The 16136-nt window shown below is 41.9% G+C and overlaps 1 protein-coding gene across 1 annotated transcript in view; it reads left to right on the top strand.

Moving 5' to 3' along the window:
- syne1 (spectrin repeat containing nuclear envelope protein 1) overlaps positions 1-16028 on the top strand; it is a 76855-nt gene extending 60827 nt beyond the window's left edge. Inside the window, exons 117-144 of the mRNA XM_022750757.1 lie at positions 108-312; positions 449-631; positions 710-856; positions 949-1103; positions 1277-1424; positions 1514-1608; positions 1791-2025; positions 2421-2615; positions 2894-3019; positions 3241-3396; positions 4205-4363; positions 4689-4855; positions 4980-5142; positions 5679-5866; positions 5984-6134; positions 6459-6641; positions 6891-7028; positions 7616-7807; positions 7943-8270; positions 9690-9817; positions 10170-10296; positions 10455-10666; positions 10870-11070; positions 11215-11343; positions 11529-11741; positions 11997-12089; positions 13027-13085; positions 14949-16028. Of these exons, the coding sequence (XP_022606478.1) occupies positions 108-312; positions 449-631; positions 710-856; positions 949-1103; positions 1277-1424; positions 1514-1608; positions 1791-2025; positions 2421-2615; positions 2894-3019; positions 3241-3396; positions 4205-4363; positions 4689-4855; positions 4980-5142; positions 5679-5866; positions 5984-6134; positions 6459-6641; positions 6891-7028; positions 7616-7807; positions 7943-8270; positions 9690-9817; positions 10170-10296; positions 10455-10666; positions 10870-11070; positions 11215-11343; positions 11529-11741; positions 11997-12089; positions 13027-13085; positions 14949-15183 (4711 nt within the window). The 3' untranslated portion in view covers positions 15184-16028. The remainder of the gene's footprint in view (positions 1-107; positions 313-448; positions 632-709; positions 857-948; positions 1104-1276; positions 1425-1513; positions 1609-1790; positions 2026-2420; positions 2616-2893; positions 3020-3240; positions 3397-4204; positions 4364-4688; positions 4856-4979; positions 5143-5678; positions 5867-5983; positions 6135-6458; positions 6642-6890; positions 7029-7615; positions 7808-7942; positions 8271-9689; positions 9818-10169; positions 10297-10454; positions 10667-10869; positions 11071-11214; positions 11344-11528; positions 11742-11996; positions 12090-13026; positions 13086-14948) is intronic.
- The last annotated feature ends 108 nt before the right edge of the window (positions 16029-16136 follow it).

The following is a 16136-nucleotide window of genomic DNA, read 5'->3' as shown; positions in this document are numbered from 1 at the left end:
AGCTATATTATTTTTATTTCAGTAAAATCCATACACCTGTCTTAAGGTGCAACCAGATGTTTAACCTATTATATTTATATATACACTCTTGTAATGTTTGCACTCAGATGGACCGGCTTACTCGAGGAGATTGCGGAGCGTCTGAGAAGCAGCAAGGCTCTGCTTCAGCTGTGGCAGCGCTACAAGGAGCTTTATGAGCAGAGCTGCAGCAGCATCCAGCGGCAGGAGGAAAAGGCAGACCAGCTACTCAAGACCACCTGCAGCAAGGACATCTCTGATGAGGAGGTGTCCGACTGGATCCAAGAATACAGCGTGAGTGAGGCCACAGCTGTGCCCGGTGTTGAATTGTTTTAAATCTATGCCACCTGTAAGGATTTCGCCATGTTTCTCTGTTGTTGCAAGATGGAAAGCATTTTGAAAAGTGAATGTTATGGATGCTTTGCCTCAGGAGCTGCTCCGGTCCCAAGCTCCAGTGCAGGCCTCCTTGCAAGTTCTCCAAGAACTGGGAGATCAGCTGAAACAGCAGGTGGACACTTCTGCAGCATCTAACATCCAGTCAGATCACCTCTCTCTCACCCAGCGGCTTTCTGCTGTGGAACAGGCCCTTACCAGACAGCTCACCACCCTGCAGGTAAAAGGAAAAAGATTCGTCACTCATTCATCATGAATTTTACACTTGTGAGTTGCTGATGTCTCTCTCCCACAACAGACTGGAGTTCAAGATTATGAAACCTTTAATGATCAATTGGATTCATTGGGATCCTGGTTAGTTGAAGCGGAGGAGGCTCTGAAAGTGCAAGATCCCAACGGCTCCACCGACCTGACAGTAATCCAGGACCGCATGGAGGATCTCAAGGTTTGTTTTTTTGTTTTCTTTTTGTCAGTTACTTAAACAAATCAACTTACCTGATTGTCCTGAATTAACATTTCTCCCTTGTCCTCCTGCAGAGGCTCATGCTGAAATTCAGCAGTATGGCCCCTGAATTAGAGCGTCTTAATGAGCTCGGTTATCGGCTCCCTCTCAACGATACAGAGATCAAACGCATGCAGAATCTCAACAGGAGCTGGTCAGCAGCCTCAGCACAGACCACAGAGAGATTCAGGTATGACACACAAACGTTTCTTATATTCCTAAGACTCCTGTAATAAATTTGGTCCTTCAAGTACAGTTACAAGACAATAAACAGACTTTAAAACAAAAGAATGAACTCCACAGATGTCCAGTAAAAGCTGATGTCTTTATTTTGTTCTTCTCTTGCTGTTTGCTTCTTTGCAGCAAACTTCAGTCCTTCCTGCTGCAGCAGCAGACCTTCCTGGAGAAGTGTGAAACATGGATGGAGTTCTTGGTCCAAACTGAAGAGAATCTGGCTGTGGAAATTTCTGGGAACTACCAGAGTTTGATCGAGCAGCAAAAAGCCCATGAGGTCAGAGTCCTTATTAAAGAAAAGAAAACTTGAATTAGCTTATTAATTACAAGTTCCCATTTATTAATCATTGATTTATTGTCTTCCAGTTGTTCCAAGCTGAGATGTTCAGTCGCCAACAGATCCTCCACTCTATCATCAGTGATGGACAGCGGATGTTAGAGCAGGGTCAGGTAGATGACAGGTAAAGCCCAAATCCATGCTGTGTTTAGTCTATTTATCAATAAGTGGAAGATTGTTAGACGTGATAAATCCATTGCTCTTTGTTTACCACAAAAATGCATTACAAATTTTACTTATTATCATTCCTCTCTCTCTCTCTCTCTCTCTCTCTCTCTCTCTCTCTCTCTCTCCTCTCTCTCGCAGAGATGAGTTCAACCTGAAGTTGACTCTGCTGAGTAACCAGTGGCAGGGCGTTGTCCGCCGTGCTCAACAGAGGCGCGGCATAATTGATGGTCTGATCCGTCAGTGGCAGCGCTACAGAGAAATGGTGGAGAAGCTACGCAAATGGCTGGTGGAGGTGTCCCACCCTGCAGAGGCCCTTCAGGCGGGGACTACAGTGCCTCTGCAACAAGCCCGCTCCATGCTGGACGCTGTCCAGGTACATAATGTAAAAGCTTACAGAGTACAAATCTTAGATATATCTGGCTAGCGCAGGACAGAACCATTTTGTGATGACTCCACCCTCTAATCTCCACAGAACTGGCATTTATTCCCTGTATTGATTAATGTTTTAATCCCAGCGGATCTTTGTCAGGAAGACGTACTATGCAGTGAATCCTGGCAGAGATCCTCTTAGATCAAAATCTTGAGTGAGGAGGAGAGGATGAACTTTCTTGGAAAGCACTGAAGTACAATAGCGACACTACACCAGGGACTGATGCAGATTTGGTGTAAAAGGGGCTTAAGATATTGAAACAGTGTCATTGTTCTTGGTGTGATAGACCCTGCCCATCTGATATGACTTTATCTGAGTGACTGTGCTTTCTGGTACAGCTGAAGGAAAAAGTGCTGCAGCGTCAACAGGGCAGCTACATCCTGACAGTCGAGGCTGGCAGACAACTGCTCCTGTCGGCTGATAGCCGGGCAGAGATGGCCCTGCAGACAGAGCTTACTGATATCCAAGAGCGATGGAAACATGCCAGCATCTGCCTGGACGAACAGAAGAAAGAGCTTGCCACCCTGTTAAAGGTACACCAGACAAATTGCCAGCAGCTTGTAGAGCACAGGAACCTTCCGGAGACCTTGAAGGGATACTGTAAATGTTTTACCTTTTAGGAACATTTTGCATTATCGGCAGAAGTTTGTATATTTTTCTTTTCTTTTTTCTAATTTCTCACAAAGAGGCACAACCAGCTAGTTTTTTTTTAAATGAGACCCTTGTAGAACATTTAAGTTGTATACAAGTAGTTTTGATTCAGTTCCAACCACTGTGTGTCGTGTGTGTGGATATATCATGTCATGTACAGGACTGGGAGAGGTGTGAAAGAGGTATTGGTGGATCACTGGAAAAACTTCGAGCCTTCAAACGGCAGCTCTCCCAGCCTCTCCCTGATCACCATGAGGATCTGCAAGCTGAGCAGATGCGCTGCAAGGTAACGGAAATGGAAGTGGAAAGTGGAGAACAAGGGGAAACTGAAACTACCAGTAGCAAAAGACTGAAAATAAACGTTGCTTTCGGGATCTTGACCCATCAAGTGTAGAATCATCTGTTGAGCTTGACATTGTTTCTCAGGTCTCGACATGTTGGTGAAAGTTCTCTCTGCAAGATTTACAAATACTTTTTTAAATAACATCACTCTTTTCTGAACAACAGGACCTGGAGAATACATTTGATGGCTGGACGGGGGATCTGGCTCACCTGACTGTACTGAGAGAGTCACTGTCTTGTTACATCAGCGCTGAGGACCTTTCTGTGCTGCAGGAGCGAATTGAGCTTCTGCATCGACAGTGGGATGAAATCTGCCACCAGGTACTGTGCTCTACATCCACATGGAGGATTTTCTGAACTGTACTGTGTGCTCTGTACAGCTACTGATGGATTTCTTTAAATTAGAGTTTACTGCTACTTCTTTAGATTAGATTTTCAGTCAGGGTGTAGTCATTATAAATGACTGTAACTTGTGTCACTATTTTACACTCTTGCCATTGCAGTCCCCTGAGATACCAGACGGTGGTGCTAGTGTCAAACTAAATTATAATCCTGACTGTTATACTTCTGGATGGTGTCAGTGAGCCTCCATCAAATACAGCTGATTACCATATAGATACAAGACCAAATCCAAGACTGATGAATGTCAAAAATGCAACTGAATTTTATGAAAAAGAGAACATTCACACATAGATTTGCACTTATAAAACAAAGGGATTTCATCTTCAGTTTTACTCATATTGACTTGCACAGCTGTAAAAGAAAAGTTAGAGCCAGATGAATATAAACTTAACATACATTTCAACATAAGTTTTACAAAGGAACTGTTCTGTCTGCATCAGTCGCTTTACCATGCAAAGTTAACTTGGTTTCAGAAACTTCAAAGCCAGTTTTTTTCAGAGTTGCATCCTGTGTGGAGGAGATAAAATACACGCACAGGAAACACACAGAAGCACACACTCGCTGCTTTGTGCAAATGAATCAGTTAGAGTGCAGTCATCTCTGCCACAGTGCTTCCTTTGTAGACATTCCGACATTTACTTACTTTTCTTTGCAATTTACCATGCATTGATTGATTATATGCACTTTTAACAACGATGCACTTAACTGTTTATATATTGTTGTGCAGCTGTCCCTGCGCAGGCAGCAGGTGAGTGAGAAGCTGAATGAGTGGACTGTATTCAATGAGAAGTACAAGGAGCTCTGCGAGTGGCTCACCAACATGGAGAGCAAGGTCTCCCAAAATGGTGACATCAGTATTGAGGAGATGATCGAGAAGCTTCGCAAGGTAAATAGAAACTTGCCTGAATATTTGTATATAATAACTTTAACAGAAAATATTGTAATAAATAATTGTACTCAGGAAATCCACTGTCTCACTGTTAGTTGTTTTTAAAAATGCAGTTTGATTTTTCAGCCATAATAGCTTTACTTTTCTGTATCTTGAATCTTACATATTCATTGCTCATAAACACATAGCAAACAGTAACATTAATGCCTCCTTAGTTTTATTTATGTAATATACAGCAACAAATGGAAAACCTTTGACACTGACCAATTGTCATTTTGAATCTCTTGCTTTACGCGCTGGTTGTATCACATTGGCCAACCAGGACTACCAGGAAGAGATCACTGTGGCTGAGGAGAACAAGTTACAGCTGAACCAGCTGGGAGAGCGTCTGGCCAGAGCCAGTCACCAGAACAAAGCTACTGAGATTGAACAAAAACTCGGCAAAGTCAGCGACCGCTGGCAGCACCTCCTGGATCTCATTGGAGCCAGGTAAAGAGACGGACGCACCTGAGTAGCGTCAACAGTCCTGAAACGTTACTTTACTGTTTTCATTTCTTGTTTGAGTATCTGGCATTAGTTTGCACTGACAGAATTTCATAAATGTTGTGAATAGAGTGAAGAAGCTGAGAGAAACTCTGGTGGCCGTGCAGCAGCTGGATAAGAATATGAGCAGCCTGCGCTCCTGGCTCGCCCACATCGAGACTGAGCTGTCTAAGCCCATCGCCTATGACGCCTGTGACTTCCAGGAGATTCAGAGGAAGCTCGATCTGCAGCAGGTAACCTAATACACTGTACTGTGCTTAAAATATGTGCAATACTACATTAAAGATTTTATTATATTGTTGTCGCAATCCACTGTTAACCTGAAACCACAAGCAAGTGCTGAGTAGTTTCACAAGTTTTTGAACGCAATTGTTTTTGCAAAGAGATATTGAATTCCATTTTTTTCATACATCCTTTTCAACACTTCCTTCTTTCTCTTCAAATAGAGAAACACTGATTTACTACATGTGGAACGGTAACTGTTCCAATACACCAGTAATAAATTAAAGAAGGCAACTTGAATGAGTGGGACAGCTTCATCAAGAACTCTTTTGAGAATTAATTATGTTTTTATATTGATTTATGGAGGGTTTATTCGATTGACTCAACCAATCCAAAGTCATCGTTTTTATTTTATGCTATGTTATTATTTCCATCTCCCCCTCCCTTTGTTTCACTCTCTTATTGTTTACACACACACACACACACACACACACACACACACACACACACACACATTCATAATCTCTGTCTGTTTCTTGCCTCTCAGGAGCTTCAGCGTGACATAGAGAAACACAGCACAGGAGTGGCGTCTGTGCTGAATCTATGCGAGGTGCTTCTGCACGACTGTGACGCCTGCGCCACGGATGCAGAGTGCGACTCCATCCAGCAGGCAACTCGTAGCCTTGATCGCCGCTGGCGGAGCATCTGTGCCTTGTCTATGGAGAGGAGACTCAAGTGAGTAGATGAGGTTGATGTGAGATATGTGTGGATGCAGAACAAGTCTCATTATTCTGTGTAAATATTACACTTACCTAACTGATTTAACTTTTCCCAAATGTTTCCCTTTGTTAGGATTGAGGAGACGTGGCGTTTATGGCAGAAATTCCTAGATGACTTTGCACGATTCGAGGAGTGGCTGGCCACTTCAGAAAAGACTGCTGCTCTGCCCAACTCCTCTGGTGTGCTGTACACTGTAGCCAAAGAGGAACTAAAGAAATTTGAGGTACAGATACTTTGAAAATGAACCATGGAAATCACAACCATTTAAACTGAGGGGCGCCTCGGTGGCTCAGCTGGTAGAGCGCGTACCACAAGGGCTTAGTCCGAACCGCAGCGACCGTGGGATTGAGTCTGACCCCAGTCTGCCCTTTGCTGCATGTCATCCCCTCTCTCCCTCCCTGCATTTCCTGTCTATCACCCATTAAACTATCAAAAGGCAACAGTGCCCAAAAATATAACTTAAAAAAAAAAAAAAAAAAAACTGAAACAGGAAACAGGATGGTGCTGTTGGTTATTACCACATTAATAAAATCCTGTGCTTCCGTAGGCCTTCCAGAGGCAAGTCCATGAAAGCCTGACCCAGCTGGAGTTAATCAACAAGCAATATCGCCGCCTGGCCAGAGAAAACCGCACTGACTCGTCCTGTCGTCTGAGGGAGATGGCCCATGATGCCAATCAGCGATGGGACAACCTGCAGAAGAGGGTGGCATCCATCCTTCGTAGGCTTAAGGTACAATCATATGTATTATTACATTTTCTTGATTTTTTTTATGTAAAATGTATTCTTTCACGTGCATTTCTAAACTTCTGTCTCACCTTTAGTTTACATGGTAGCATCTGTGTATTTTGCTTGTTTGTCTGCATGTTAAATCAGACTAATGAAGCCACAGAGAAGTCTTCACACATACAGTAATTTAAATCTTAACATCCTGTACTATGTAGATTATTCTAACAGCAGCATCTCTATTTCAATGTGTAGCACTTTATTAGTCAGAGGGAGGAGTTTGAGACAGCCAGAGATGGCATCTTGGTGTGGCTGACAGAGATGGACCTGCAGCTGACAAACATCGAACACTTCTCTGAGTGTGACATTCAGGCCAAGATCAAACAACTCAGGGTAAGTTTGTCACCATATTTCTGACCGATGGTCTGAGAAGTATTTGCGCAGCATACTTCACACCGGCAACAGCCATGGCTGGAGGCATTATGTTTTCATGTTGTCCGTCCATACGTACATATGTGCATCCCATTCTCTCGAACGCAAGATCTCAGTAACGCATTGAGGAAATTTCTACAAATCTATCACAAACATTCACATGGACTTAAAGATGAACTGATCAGAATTTGGTGATCAAAGGTCAAAGGTCTTACTACAGAGTGAAAGGCCTTAATATGCACTGAGAGAATTTGCTCTTAATATGTATAGAAAACTATGGAAGGACTTCTGTACTTTTGAACTACCTTTACACCATAATCATCATATATATATATATATATATATATACATATATATAAAAACAGCTAGACTGACATTGCAAAGCTAATATTGCCCAAGTCATACTGAAAATTAAAATTGGTAAATGAAATCAGGAAATGAACATCTGCATTTTGAAAATAAGACTGTGAAAGAAATCATTGTTTGGCTTGAAAAACAAAATTAATGAGGACTTGTTTATCTGTGCTCTTCTCCCTCCAATCCCAAAGTCATTCCAGCAGGAGATTTCCCTGACAACAGCCAAGATCGAACACATCTTCCACAAGGGAGAGGCACTGATAGAGAAGAGCGAGCCTCTGGATGCTGCCGTCATCGAGGAGGAGCTGGAAGAGCTACAACGCTACTGTCAGGAAGTGTTTGGTCGAGTGGAGCGGTACTACAAGAAACTCATTCGTCTTCCCGTAAGATCTGAGAATAAAAACAGATTTAATGTGTTTTACTAATCTGTTCAGTATCTATTGTGGCTTGATTCCAGGCCTCAAAAGAGTCTAGCACTCAAATTCTCAGTACGCACTCTTTTTTTTTTTTTTTTTCAGCTTGCAGATGATGATACTGAAGTGTCATTCTCGGACCGTGAGCTGGAGCTGGACGAGCCTGGTGATTTGTCCAGCCTGCCATGGAGTGAACGTTTGGGGGATGGCTTCCTGTCACCTCTGCCCTCCTCCGGCCGCTCTGCCTCCCTGGCGGCCCAGCTCCGGACGGAGCGCTCGGGCAGGGACACCCCTGCCAGTGTGGACTCCATCCCCCTGGAGTGGGACCATGACTACGACCTCAGCCGAGGCCTGGAGAGCGCCAGCAGGGCCCTGAGAGAGCAGCAGAGTGAGGAGGGAGACTTCATCCAGCGCCCTGCTTCCACCTTGTCAGGTTAGATTCCACACACACTATATGTTCTGATAAAATTAAAATTAAAATTAAAACTTGTTGTTTGTTGATTGTATGAATGGTAAATCTGTCAATACATACTTGCAAAAGTTGTTTTTGAGAAATAAAAGGAAATATTAAAGTTAGAAAAAAGAGATATTTTGAACCAAAGTTCAAACTCCTGTTTCATCATGAGTCAGTCCATCTGTGTGTACATGAGCATGACACTGGAACTTGCGAAATGATGTTGACAGAGTCTCAACTCTTGACCTTTCTAGAAGCCAGAAATAAAAGGAAAAGTTCTCTACTTGGACTTAATTAAAGAAAAGCATTTACAGCTGCTTTAACGGAGAACTATACAGAGTGAGTCGTTAGGGACTAAAAGATTTAGACACAAGAATGTCAGCGCAGTGTTTTTTTTCTATGATTGACTTATCTTTGTGACAAACTCCATCCATTTGGTGGTGGATCGAACTAAAGTTAAGAACAGCAGGTGAATGCCAACACTAATCAGTTCATGGAGTCAAACAGTGTAATGCCCACTGCTGAATGTGTGTACTGTATAATGTTTCTTCCAGATGTAGTGATCCCAGAGAGCCCTGAGGCCTATGTTAAACTAACAGAACAAACACTGAGGTCCTCCACTGGTAGGCAACAGCAGACCCCAGCATGCCACAAGTGTTTGGGGCCAGAAATAACAGATGCTCACTTATACCACACTTATAGACTAGGCTTGGTCTTTGATTTGTGTTTATTTCCTCTCTTATCTACATGTTGGGCACACACTGTAACCAATGGCAGCACTTTCTAACCCTGGGGGATAGGGTCAATTCCATTTTCATCCCATCAATTGGTTCTTCTTTCGTCTCCAATTGAGCAGAACTGAAATGGAATTCAGCCTAACCCTTCTTTCTAACTGGCTTTCTTACTTTTGTTTGACTTGCAGTGTGCTGTGTAGCTAACCTCTTTGGATTTTTTTGATGTGCATGTTGTTTTATTGTCACGGTGATCAAGTCTGAACTTCTCGCTAAAGCGATTGCAGATTTGTTTAAAGTAAAATTTCCATAGGCTCCGTTCACACAGAGGCACATTGCTTTGAATGCTGTACGCCTGATACAAACAGGACACGGCACCAATGCGATGAGGCGCTTTTTTTTTTTTTTTGCCACAGAACAGGAGGAGAAAAGTTCAACTTTTTTAGGAAATGCAGCATCAATCACTTGTAAACTGCGATGAGTGACAAGTGGTTGGGATAACCAATCTGCATTCCTGCTTACTACCTTCAAATCATTTGTCTTTGCTTTCTCTGTCTGAACGGGGTCTTTCCCTCTTCTTGGGTTGTTAAGCATATTTCACGTTACCATTATTATTGAATATTTAATCATGTGCTGAAAAGATGACCAGTTGATGTTGTGTCAACAGGGGAGGTTCCCTCTACAGACTCACATGTTCACCCTCTGGACGTCAGCCGTTTCCACCTGCAGCAGTCGGATAGCAGCCGCAGCCGCACTCCCACAAGCACAGAGCTGGATGCTTCATACATGGGATACGTATGTGTCACTTTTACAGTTAGATGGGATGTACAGGCACAATTACCACGGCATCATTTATTTTTGCACTGAACTGTAAATAAAATCATAATTAATTCTGCTTTGTGTATTTATATGCAGTTTAACAACCAACACATTGGTATAAGACCTTAAAACAGTGTTAAAAAAGTGTTTACTTTATGTTTTTAAATAATATCCAGCCATATTTTGTTAGCTTACCACCAGCCACCATTATTACTTTCACCTTCAGTACTGTTCTTACTTTTTGTACTTAGAATTATTAAATAAAATTAGCTTACACTGCTTTTACTATGTAACATAAAACCTGTAACCTAACACATGCATTCTGTAGATGCGGCTGCTGGGTGAGTGCCGTGGCAGCATTGACACAGTGAAGAGGATGGGCTTTGAGCTCAAGGAGGAAGAAGACACAGTGTCTGGACTGGCAGATCCCAGTAGCTCAGAATCCCAGACATCAGGTAACACTACACCACACCCGATCCTACATCCATTCATTTAGATTAATGTATATGAAAGGAAAAGGTTGAAAGGTAAATGTTATATCCAGTGGGATGAAAGAATTTGTATCATGACCTACTTGTCTTTTACACCAACTCACTTGCACTCTGCACCCCAGGAGTGATTGAACGCTGGGAGCTCCTGCAGGCTCAGGACCTCAGCAAAGAGATGCGCACAAAGCAGAGCCAGCAGCAGTGGCAGCAGCTGAACTCTGACCTGAACAATGTTTGGACTTGGCTGGGAGAGACGGAGGATGAGCTGGAGCAGCAGCGGAGGCTGGACCTCAGCACAGACATCCAGACGATTGAGCTGCGCATCAAAAAGCTCAAGGTATTGCTGTTTTTCGTAATACTCTTTTCTATGTTTATCATTTTTCATCTGCTCCTCAACTGACTACCTCACAGTCTGCAAATGAATAAAAGGTTTCAACATACTTGATCCTTTCACTCATCTTCACTGGCTTACACATTTGAAACCAAGTACGTATATCAGATTGCGTTCATCAATTGTGAAATGTAAATGTTTGTCTACAGGAGCTGCAGAAGGCGTACGAGAAGCGCAAGGCTATTGTGCTTTCCATCAACCTGTGCAGTACTGAGTTTGTGCAGACAGACACAGAGGAGTCCCGAGAGCTACAGGCCAAACTGAAAGACATGAACAACCACTGGGACAAACTGGGCAGCTCACTGGAGGAGTGGAGGTCTTCATTACAGGAAGCCCTCATGCAATGTCAAGTAAGTAGCCCGTCGTTATCTTAAAACGGGAACCATAATGGGCAAGTTCAGATGTCTTCTTAGGACAAATCTGTAATTATAAAATTCCATATACATATACAATAGTTGGAATCTCTACATTCCTCATGTACATCTGATCAATAGGACTTCCATGAGATGAGCCACGGTCTGCTGCTCTGGTTGGAAAACATCGACCGCAGGAGGAATGAGGTGGTTCCCATCGACCCCATCCAGGACAGTGACACTCTCCATGAGCATCATAAAACACTTACGGTACAAAACTATTACCTTATCATTTATAAGTTAAATAAGTTAAACACTATAAATATAAGGCAAAAAATTTACATCCTGATTAAACAATATGGATCAAAATACACTTATTTTAAATGCAAGCAATATTTCTTTTGCTTCTATTGTTATTGAATCTACATTTTAAATTTATAATCCCCATTGTTCAGCAAATCCGCCAGGAGCTGCTGGACTCCCAGCTTAAAGTCGCCTCACTACAAGACATGTCCCTCCAGTTGCTGGTCAACTCTCAGGGCAGCGACTGCCTGGAGGCTAAGGAGAAGGTTCATGTTATTGGGAACCGCCTTAAACTGCTGCTAAAAGAAGTAACCAGAGACCTCAGAGAGTTAGCCAAGATTCTGGACATCACAAGCAGCCAACAGGTAGATCTTCACTTATTATATACATGCCCATGTTACCTGTATGAATGTGAGACTGTACATGAAAACTAAATACTTGCGTTGATTAAAAATGACGAAGTGAGATTTTACAGGATCCCATTATATGTAACTGTGTGTTTTTACTGGGTTTAAATCCACACTCAATGGGCTTTTGTTTGCCCACCACTTCCTGAAATCTAAGGTATCTCTCACTGTCTCGCTTTCTCTATCTCTCTCTGTAAACGTTTCCTTTGACAGGATCTGTCTTCTTGGTCTTCTGCTGATGATCTGGACACATCCGGATCCCTCAGTCCTGTGTCAGGACGGAGCACGCCAAGTCGCCGACGATCGGTAACGTTCACACCTACCTGTACATGCTGCTCTATAAGAAGCCAGGTGTTTGGTAACCCCTTTGAGACAGTGCATATAGTAACTTGTGCCCCGAATGCCCCATCGAAGTCCAGATTCACCCCCGTCATCCCAAGATCTCTCCTCACACTTTTCTACACCTCCACAACCTCAACACTCACCCCCTCTGAATTCTGAACTTCTCCCAGCCTTTTACTCACTCTTGCATGTTTTCTATTCCCAGAGCAAATCCTGCTAGAAAAGTGGGGAATCCTTTTTTCTAACTTTTTTATTTCTTCCTTCCTCTTCTTGGTAGACTTTTTCAGTTCTTACTTTTCACCTCCAGTATTTCCTTACTGAAATATTCTATCCTGTAAACCTCTCCTTCCAATACACTTTCCTCTAATTTCCTCTCACTCTAGTTTTTATCCTTGTAGTGTTATTCTTAGGAATACTGGCTGGAAGGAAACTGCTAAAATTACAAAAGAAGTATAGAAAGTGTGATTTTATGATGTAGTAAGCATGATATCTTACTTGTTTTATATTGTAAGCTACAAGAATGAGAAAGCAATACTTTTACAGTTATTATTTATCTAAAGATCAGTCCAAATAAGCATGTCGCTGCTTATACTATGTGTATGTTACTAAATATCACTGTTACCAAAGAGAATCATGCATCACATTGCATAATTTGTAGCTTCCTATTTGCAGTCACTTTGTTGCACTCACAAGCCAAAGCACTTCAAAGTAGTTGTGCACTTTGAAAAGCCAGATTCCTTATTATCACGGGTTACAAAATCTATCACCTTCACGTATGATTTTGTTGCTGCCCTTCTTTCATTTTGGGATTTCTTTTCATCGGTAGCTTTGTCTTGATTTGCCTGGACTGAAACATACTTTCTTTCTTTTACCCCCCCCTCCCCCTGTTCATTGCAAACAGCAACGGGGCAAATGTAGTCTGTCACAGCCTGGACCCTCTGTGAGCAGTCCACACCACAGGTACCTTTCTGTTGGTTTCTAGCACACCCAGAAGATAATGGAACTCATCAGCCCATGATGCACTTGGAGGCTGATTCATGATTTCTAATCCTCCCCAAGTCTTTAACAACAGCTGAGTTTTGAAGAGCTAAAAAAATAATAATTAAATTTCAGTTTTTAATGTACGTGCCAGATTAGCAGCTCATGATAGTGAATTCCATCATCTTCTGTAAGTCTAGACACTCTGTGTAGGCTAGGTGATGAGGTGAGTGGCAGCCCACACATCCTTGATACGAGTTTGACAAGGAATGGTGCAAGGCCTCTTCTCCGCCGATGTCCTCGGCTGCTTAATGTCGCTAACCAGAGGGCATTTCTTACGTATAACACAAATATTTTTCTACGTCTAACTCTCCCTTGCTATTACTGAGCACACACACTCCTTTTTCTCTCAAATTGCCGAGCCAGTAAATGTCTGCAATGAACAATGCAAAGGCTGAAAGTTTCTCTCTCTCTCTCTCTCTCGCTCACTCTTTCGCTCACTCTCTCGTGTGTGACATTTCTTCTTCTTCTTCTTCTGCTGCTGCTGCTGCTGCTATCTCACTGACTATCCACCATCTCCCCCCACCCCTCAGTCTGTCATCCGTGAGTCTTGCCTCTCAGGTCTCCATTTTGTGAAGTGGTACAGGGGCACTTTTAGTCACCACATAAGACAACCTGAGTGTAAAGTGTACATCACTAATGTCCATGCATTCCTGGAGTCACAGATCATCATAATTAAACATGTTTTTAGAGTACTGCAGGTCTTTTTTTCTCCTAGTTAAAAGAAATAAATGAATTGTTTTTGACAGTAAGTAAAATTCTTTACAATAATTCCCTTTAACTGATCGTGTCTTCTAATCTTTGAGGCTATTTGAGGGTGATGGTGACAATAAATGATGATACAATTAAATAACTAGTATGAAACGTATTTGTTTTCTTGCTGAGAGTTTAGAGCTGGAAGCAGGGGGAAACGGCTAGCTTAGACTTTATGCTAAGCTAGGCTAGCCATCTCCTGTCTCTGACTTCATATTTAATGCAGTGGTGTTGATCTTCTCATCTAACTCTCAGCAAGAAAGCTAATCAACATATTTCCCAAAGTATTCCTTTTGAAACAGCTTAGCTAAACTACCTTATCAAAGAAGCTGTTTCTAATGGCTGTGCTCTTCTCGCCTCGGCATGCTTTGCATTTTTCAACAGGACACACACTTTCAAAGAGTCCTTTTTAAAAAAAAAAATCTAAATATCAGCTGATACTTGCAGCATGCCCTTTGTCTTTAATCCTAACACCCTTTGCAAAAGAATGCAAGCTCACGTGATAAATGTATTTGTTGAGTGCAGAATTGTGTGTATGCCTTGACAACTGTTTTGTGACTGTCTTTGTAAATGTGCTTATCCACCCAGTCTCAGTCAGCATGTAGATCACAATGTCAAACATTGTTCCAACATAGCTTTGAACCATGTTGGCAGCGTCTTTCAACGCGGTGCTTACATTAAAGCACTGCCATGCAGTTCCTCTGTTGCTGAACTGAGATCTTATTTGGATTGAAAATTGGTAGAAAACAGCCGAACAATAAAGTGCATGGAGAGAGGGATATTAGATTATGATGTAGTTCAAGTGACATTTATTGAATCAGACTAATTTAATATGTTAGTTATCTTTCCTGAGTGTATTTTTGTGAACACGCTGGCACATTTAAGGTTGCTATTGTAATATAGTTAGACAGTTCTTAAAGTAGGGCTTCAGATGAGAAAGCAGATAGCAGGATTTTATATGCTATCCATGTGAGTAACTAAACCTGAGTCTGTGCTGCGTTGTGGATGCGTGTGTGTGAGCAGGCCACGCAGCGACGCTGGATCCGCTTCCTTCCCTTCTGACTCGGAGACATCAACGGTTCGTAGGTCGTCATTTCTGCGGCGCATCCTCTGGGTCGCGTTGCCTTTCCAGCTCTTCCTGCTCCTGTTAGTGGTCCTTGCCTTCCTGCTGCCATTGTCCGAGGAGGACTACTGCGCTCAGTCCAACAACTTTGCCCATTCCTTCTACCCGATGCTCAGCTACACGAACGGACCACCTCCAGTGTAGGCTGGCTGTCAGGGCGTTTTCATCTCAGTGTTCTTGCATCAGTATGACCTGAACAGGAATCACAGTGATATCCTCTAAACGGTCGATCACGTTGGGAGCAAAAAACTAATCTTGGTCATCCATTTGTATTGCAGAAAAACAGTTGTCATCCACAGTTAATATCTTTGTGTGTAGCGCATAGGATCAAGCATCTCACTATGATACTCTGTGTAATGCTGTGTCGATTAAGGAGCAGCTTTGGTGAAGAAACAGTTTTTTGCACAGTGGACGTTGCCGTATGAGTGAACTGTTCAGCCAGTGGCGTGTACAAGATGTATTTCTCTGAAGGAAACCGTCAGTGGATAGCACCAAAGTTAAATGCTGAAGTATAACCATGTGAATTTGCTTGCAACTCGAAAGTTTGTAAAGAAAAAAGAAAAAAAACCCATTTAATATATCTTACATTGCAATTATTTTTTTACTTGTATTTTGGCATGCAGTTCTAATTTTTTGCTTTTATTTACCTACATTCCTCATTGTATCTGTGGTTAGACAGTCCATTTTTAACTTGAATTACACTGATTCATGTAAAATTCAGTTAAGCCAAGACGTGTTTTCATATCAAAGTCAGACACAATTCAACATCAATCATCCATGGTCTTTATACATTTTACAATTTTATTTTTTAAAAATCTGAAATAAGACTTTAAGATTGAGAATTATGACATATAGAAACTATTGTATATTTTGTATGACTGTCAGTTCAGTATCAAATGTATAACAGTCCAGGATTATTTAACGTGTATATAATGGTAAAACATTAATATGAGAAATGTATGTATATGCGACCATCAAAAACAATGAATGCCAAATCCTCATTTTGATATTTGTCTTTTTATTTGATTATTTTATGTGATTTTTTTACATTTCTAATATTTGTTCATTTAATCATATTTGAGCTTTTCCTGAAAACA

Source organism: Seriola dumerili, unplaced genomic scaffold, assembly GCF_002260705.1.
Source record: "Seriola dumerili isolate Sdu_G_001 unplaced genomic scaffold, Sdu_1.0 BDQW01000149.1, whole genome shotgun sequence".
Classification (NCBI taxonomy): Eukaryota; Metazoa; Chordata; class Actinopteri; order Carangiformes; family Carangidae; genus Seriola; species Seriola dumerili.
Note: the sequence above shows the minus strand (reverse complement) of the source record. Positions and strands in the feature narration are given on the sequence as shown.